The sequence below is a fragment of the Babylonia areolata genome, chromosome 14 (assembly GCF_041734735.1).
Source record: "Babylonia areolata isolate BAREFJ2019XMU chromosome 14, ASM4173473v1, whole genome shotgun sequence".
NCBI lineage: Eukaryota > Metazoa > Mollusca > Gastropoda > Neogastropoda > Buccinidae > Babylonia > Babylonia areolata.
In genome coordinates this window covers 35403421-35410920 of record NC_134889.1, presented here as the reverse complement: position 1 = coordinate 35410920, position 7500 = coordinate 35403421, and the positions used below count along the sequence as shown (strand labels likewise).

The following is a 7500-nucleotide window of genomic DNA, read 5'->3' as shown; positions in this document are numbered from 1 at the left end:
CTGGGCGGACACATTTCCACTAGGCCGCCTCTCCCTTTACTTTATGCCCAATTGAAACGTATACACCGTCGAAAACAGAGTGTGGCTGCCTACATGGCGGGGTGAAAATGGTCATACACATAAAAGCTCATTCATGTACACACAAGTGAATGTGGGAGTTGCAGCCCACCAATGTAGAGCAAGAAGAAGAAGAAGAAGAAACGTGAACACCATTGTTCAAAGCCACGATGGCTGCCCTGTGTGCTTTGAGTGCAAGGGAGGAGTTTCAGTTTCAGTTTCAGTTTCACAAGGAGGCATCACTGCGTTCAGGCAAATCCATATAAAAATACACTACGCCACATCAGCCAGGCAGATGCCTGACCTGCAGCACAACTCTTCTTCTTCTTCTGCGTTCACTCGTATGCACACGAGTGGGCTTTTACGTGTATGACCGTTTTTACCCCCCCAATTAGGCAACCATACTCCGTTTTCGGGGGTGTGCATGCTGGGTATGTTCTTGTTTCCATAACCCACCGAACGCTGACATGGATTACAGGATCTTTAACGTGCGTATTTGATCTTCTGCTTGCATATACACACGAAGGGGGTTCAGGCACTAGCAGGTCTGCACATATGTTGACCTGGGAGATCGTAAAAATCTCTTCCCTTTACCCACCAGGCGCTGTCACCGTGATTCGAACCCGGGACCCTCAGATTGACAGTCCAACGCTTTAACCACTCGGCTATTGCGCCTGTCGCAGTACAACTCAACACACAGTCAGGCCTTGAGCGCTTGCTTGCCTGCACACCTACCAGAGGAGATTTCCTGTGCAGAATTTTGCCAGAGGACGACGGTTTTGTTGCCGTGGGTTCTTCTTCAGTGCGTCAAGTTCATACTGCACAGTGAAAGGTTGGGAGAAAGGGTGAAGGCAGGATCGAACCCAGACACTCAGAGCATCTTAACCGTTCTGCCACCTTCCTTTTCGCTTACCGACTGAGGATTGGTGCTATATATGTATCCATACCATCATCTGCCTTCAGACAGATCCACATATGTATCCATACCATCATCTGCCTTCAGACAGATCCATATATGTATCCATACCATCATCTGCCTTCAGACAGATCCACATATGTATCCATACCATCATCTGCCTTCAGACAGATCCATATACGCTACATGTACACATCTGATAGGCGCTATATAAGTATCCATACCATCATCTGCCTTCAGACAGATCCATATACGCTACATGTACACATCTGCCATAAGAAAAAACAAAAATAGAAAAATAAATGAATTGTATTTCTCTTTTTGGTTACAACATATTTCTCTGTGTGAAATTCTGGCTGCTCTCCCCAGGGAGAGCGCATCGCTACACTGAGAACGCCACCCTTTTTAAAAATTTTATTTTATTTTATTTTTTTTTGTGTGTATTTTCCTGCGTGCAGTTTGATTTGTTTTCCCAATCCAAGTGGATTTTTCTACAGAATTTTGCCAGGTACAACCCTTTTGTTGCCGTGGGTTCTTTAACGTGCACTTAGTGCATGCTGCACATGGGACCTCGGTTTATCATCTCATCCGAATGACTAGCGTCCAGACCACCCTCTCAAGGTCTACTGGAGGGGGAGAAATAAATCTTTTCAGTGAGTGCATGGTGAAGTCACAGTCTGACGGATGTGTTGTTGCTGTTGTCTTGCAACAGTTCTTGAACCACAACTGCCATAAAAAAACAACAACGAATAAATGAATATTAACCAACAATGAGGCCAGGAGATGAAATGATTAACAAATAGTAAAGAGTGGTAACTCTCTCCATACACAAGGCACACAACTTCTAGTCAGTGATGCTTACGCTACTGATTCAGCTAGCGCACAGGTAAATAAAAGGTACATTGGAACAAACCCAGACAGTTCCTCAAAAAAGGACGCGCCGGGCCTGTCCTTATACCAATCATCTGACATGTGCACACAGCAGCAAAGACAGAAGAAATATGCAAACACAAATTACTTTTTATTCAAGACTGGCATAGCCTCTTTAATCCAGAACAAGCCACACAGAACACATAGACAATACAGAACAAACACATGGTTGCCTCTGGAACAAATGAATAGATGAATAAATTATTTTTTGAAGTGAGGGAACAGTGAAGTGACAGCCTGATCGACGTGCTGTGTTGTTGCGGTTGTCCTGCGACAGTTCCGGAAGCAGTGGAGATCAGGCAACTGGTTCCCACGACGAGCACGGTGGTCGTCCACTTTGACCGCCCCGTAGCCAACGGCCGTCTGCAGGAATTCTACGTCCTGTACAGCACCTCCCCCACCTTCACCTCCCCCACCTCCCTCTCTGTCAACGCCTCCACGCCCGACGACCCCGTCATCAGGAGGTTGACACCTGAAACAGAGTATTATGTCAAGGTAGGGTTATCTCCGTCATTGTGTTGTTCGTATTGTTTTGTATTGTATTGCTCTTTTTATGTTACAACAGATTTCTGTGTGTGAAATTCAGGCTGCTCTCCCCAGGGGAGAGCGTGTCGCTATACTCAGAGTGCCATCCATTTTCTGTATGTTTTCCTGCCTTCAGTTACTTAGTTTTTGTTTTTTTCCTATTGAAGTGGACTTTTTCTACAGAATTTTTGCCAGGGACAACCCTTTTGTTGCTATGGGTTCTTTTACATGCACTAAGTGCATGCTGCACATGGGACCTCGGTTTATCGTCTCATCCGAATGACTAGCATCCAGACCACTACTCAAGGTCTAGGGAGGAGGGGGAGAAAATGCTGGCGACTGTGCCGGGATTCGAACCAATGCACTCAGATTCTCTAGTTTCCTAGGCGGACGCGTTACCTCTAGGCCATCACTCCACATTGTTGCATTGAAGGCTGTCACCTGACAGGGTGTTACACAGAGGTACAATTCTCTCTTTCACTATTGTATTGTGTTGTGTTGCTCTTAAGAAGTTATCAGCTGACACAGTGTATTGTATCAAGTTAGGGTTATCTGTCATTAGTTTAACACCTGACATATTGTATTATATCAAGGTAGGGTTATTTCTGTCATTAGGTTAACACCTGACACAGTGTATTATATCAAGGTAGGGTTATTTCTGTCATTAGTTTAACACCTGACACCAGTGTATTATATCAAGGTAGGGTATTTTCTGTCATCAGGTTAACACCTGACACAGAGGTATTATATCAAGTAGGGTTATTTCTGTCATTAGGTTAACACCTGACATAGTGTATTATATCAAGGTAGGGTTATTTCTGTCATTAGTTTAACACCTGACACAGTGTATTATATCAAGGTAGGGTTATTTCTGTCATTAGGTTAACACCTGACACAGTGTATTATATCAAGGTAGGGTTATTTCTGTCATCAGGTTAACACCTGACACAGTGTATTATATCAAGGTAGGGTTATTTCTGTCATTAGGTTAACACCTGACACAGTGTATTATATCAAGGTAGGGTTATTTCTGTCATTAGGTTAACACCTGACACAGTGTATTATATCAAGGTAGGGTTATTTCTGTCATTAGGTTAACACCTGACACAGTGTATTATATCAAGGTAGGGTTATTTCTGTCATTAGGTTAACACCTGACACAGTGTATTATATCAAGGTAGGGTTATTTCTGTCATTAGGTTAACACCTGACACAGTGTATTATATCAAGGTAGGGTTATTTCTGTCATTAGGTTAACACCTGACACAGTGTATTATATCAAGGTAGGGTTATTTCTGTTATTAGGTTAACACCTGACACAGTGTATTATATCAAGGTAGGGTTATTTCTGTCATTAGGTTAACACCTGACACAGTGTATTATATCAAGGTAGGGTTATTTCTGTCATCAGGTTAACACCTGACACAGTGTATTATATCAAGGTAGGGTTAGGTTAACACCTGACACAGTGATTTATATCAAGGTAGGGTTAGGTTAACACCTGACACAGTGATTTATATCAAGGTAGGGTCAGGTTAACACCTGACACAGTGTATTATATCAAGGTAGGGTTATTTCTGTCATTAGGTTAACACCTGACACAGTGATATATATAAAGGTAGGGTTATTTCTGTCATTAGGTTAACACCTGACACAGTGATTTATATCAAGGTAGGGTTAGGTTAACACCTGACACAGTGATTTACATCAAGGTAGGGTTATTTCTGTCATCAGGTTAACACCTGACACAGTGTATTATATCAAGGTAGGGTTAGGTTAACACCTGACACAGTGATTTATATCAAGGTAGGGTTAGGTTAACACCTGACACAGTGATTTATATCAAGGTAGGGTCAGGTTAACACCTGACACAGTGATTTATATCAAGGTAGGGTTAGGTTAACACCTGACACAGTGATTTATATCAAGGTAGGGTTAGGTTAACACCTGACACAGTGATTTATATCAAGGTAGGGTTAGGTTAACACCTGACACAGTGATTTATATCAAGGTAGGGTCAGGTTAACACCTGACACAGTGATTTATATCAAGGTAGGGTCAGGTTAACACCTGACAGTGATTTATATCAAGGTAGGGTTAGGTTAACACCTGACAGTGATTTATATCAAGGTAGGGTTAGGTTAACACCTGACAGTGATTTATATCAAGGTAGGGTTAGGTTAACACCTGACACAGTGATTTATATCAAGGTAGGGTTAGGTTAACACCTGACACAGTGATTTATATCAAGGTAGGGTTAGGTTAACACCTGACACAGTGATTTATATCAAGGTAGGGTTAGGTTAACACCTGACGGGTAGTACTGTCTCTGTCATTAGGAATGTGTGGCAGTGGTTGTGTGGTTGTTGTACCCAGGTTCGAGCCAGCACTGGTGCCGGGTACGGGCAGTACGGCCGGGCCCTGTCGGTCACCACCCTGCCTGTCCAGCCCCTTCCCCCCGGGTCGCTGGTGCTGACCGCCCTCACCTCCTCCTGTGCCTCCCTCAGCTGGGTGCCTCCCGACCAGACCTCCGCCACCCTCACTGGGTACAAGGTGGGTGTATGTGTGTGTGCGCGTGGGTGTGTGTGTGTGTGTGTGTGTGTGTGTGTGTGGAGGGGGTGTGGGGGTGGGGGATCTGACTGCCCTCAACTCCTCCTGTGCCACCCTCACTGGGTACAAGGTGTGTGTGTACATTTGTGTGCGTGTGTGTGTGTGTACCCTCACTGGGTACAAGGTGTGTGTGTGTGTGTGTGTGATTAACAAATGCTGATGATGATACGGGTACTTATATAATAGTACCTACTTTATATTTTATCTATCTATCTATCTATCTATCTATCTATCTATATATATATATATGTATGTATGTGTGTGTGTATATATATATATATATATATATATCTTTCTTTCTCTCTCTCTCTCTCTCTCTCTCTCTCTCTACATATATATATATATATATATCTATATATATCTGTATTACTTCACACATATTGAATACTGTGTTACATTGATAATTATATCATAATTAGGATATACTGTTTTGGATCAAACTCGCTTGCAGTTTACATGAGACTGAAGAGAAAGAATGAAATAATCCATACACCCCACCCCCCCCCCCCCACCCCCCTGCTCTGATTATTAGAAGCAGTATTGCTCTTGTTAGAAGCAGTGTTCTGATTAGCAGAAGCAGTATTGTACTGATTTTTAGAAGCAGTATTCTGATTTTTGAAACAGTATTGTTCTTATTATCAAACTCATCAGAAGCAGTACTGATTATCAGAAGCGTTATTGTTCTGATTATTAGAAGGGGTGTTGTTCTGATTATTAGAAAGGATATTGTTCTGATTATTTGAAACAGTATTGCACTGATCATTAGAAGCAGTATTGCTCTTTTCAGTAGAAGCGGTATTGTTCTGATCATTAGAAGCAGTATTGCTCTTTTCAGTAGAAGCGGTATTGTTCTGATTATTAGAAGAGTATTGCTCTTTTCAATAGAAGCGGCATTGTTCTGATCATTAGAAGCAGTATTGCTCTTTTCAGTAGAAAGCCGGCATTGTTCTGATCATTAGAAGCAGTATTGCTCTTTTCAGATAGAAGCGGCATTGTTCTCATCCATAGAAGCAGTATTGCTCTTTTCAGTAGAAGCGTATTGGTTCTGATTTTTAGAAGCTGTAATTGCCTCTTGTTTCAGTTGGAAGCGGCATTTGTTCTGATCATTTTAGAAGAGTATTGCTCTTTTCAATAGAAGCGGTATTGTTCTGATTATTAGAAGAGTATTGCTCTTTTCAGTAGAAGCGGTATTGTTCTGATTATTAGAAGAGTATTGCCATTTTCAATAGAAGCGGTATTGTTCTGATTATTAGAAGCGGTATTGTTCTGATCAGTAGAAGCAGTATTGTTCTTTTCAGTAGAAGCGGTATTGTTCTGATCAGTAGAAGCAGTATTGTTCTTTTCAGTAGAAGCGGCATTGTTCTGATTATTAGAAGCGGTATTGTCCTGAAATTGTTGAAGTGGTATTGCTCTGATTATTATGAATGGTGTGGATATTTACACAGCACCTATTCTTGGTCGGAGGCCAGGCTCTTAGCGCTTTGCAAACAGAGTCATTTACACAACGGGTTGCCTGCCTGGGTACAGCTGACTGACGGCTGCTATTGGATGCTTATCATTCGTTTCCTGTGTCATTCAATCAGATTTCAGGCACACGCATATACACACTAGGACAGACATATAACCTTTTACATGTATGGCCATTTCTTTTATTTACCCCGTCATGTAGGCAGCCATACTCTGATTTCAGGAGTGTCTATGCTGGGTATGTTCTTGTTTCCATAACCCACGGTTCGCTGACATGTGATTACAGGATCTTATCATACGTGTTTGATCTTCTGTGTGCGTATACACATGACAGGGGTTCAGGCACAAGCAGGTCTACACTTGTATGTTGATCTGGGAGATCAGAAAAAAAAATGTCCACCCTTTACCCAGCAGGCCCCGTTACCAGGATTTGAACCCAGGACCCTCAGATTGAAAGTCCAACACTTTAGCCACTCGGCTATTGCGTCAGTAGAGGCGGTATAGTTGTTCTCATGATCACCATCTCGAGGTTGGTGCCAAAAAGAAAATCTCTGTACCAAAGTATAGACAATAAAGTTTGTGTATTGTGTATTGAATGGTTAAAATGCTCAGCTGCCAATGCAGAGAGTCTGTCTCGCCCTTTCTCCCAAGTTGGACTGAAAAATCAAACTGAGCGTCTAGTTTTTTTCAGATGAGACGATAAACCGAGGTCCCTTGTGCAGCAGTGCACTTGGCTCACTGGAAAAGAACCCATGGCAATGAGAGTGTTGTCCTTTGGCAAAATTATGTAAAAAGAAATCCCCTCGATTGGTGCTCAAATATATAAACACGCACTCAAAACCTGACTAAGTGTGTTGGGTCATGCTGGTCAGGCATCTACCTAGCAGATGTGGTGTAGGGTCTATGGACTTGTCTGAACGCAGTGACGCCATCCTTGAGAAACTGAAACTGAAACCTCGCTGACGACCGCAGGTGACGGTCACCAAAGACGAGGA

The 7500-nt window shown here is 42.5% G+C and overlaps 1 protein-coding gene across 1 annotated transcript in view; it reads left to right on the top strand.

Annotated features, from left to right (window-relative positions):
• The window catches only part of LOC143289605 (receptor-type tyrosine-protein phosphatase T-like), a 55108-nt gene that overhangs the window by 21795 nt on the left and 25813 nt on the right, over positions 1-7500 (top strand). Inside the window, 3 exon segments of the mRNA XM_076598644.1 lie at positions 2181-2398; positions 4805-4981; positions 7478-7500. The exon segment at positions 7478-7500 is cut by the window's right edge and continues 139 nt beyond it. Of these exon segments, the coding sequence (XP_076454759.1) occupies positions 2181-2398; positions 4805-4981; positions 7478-7500 (418 nt within the window).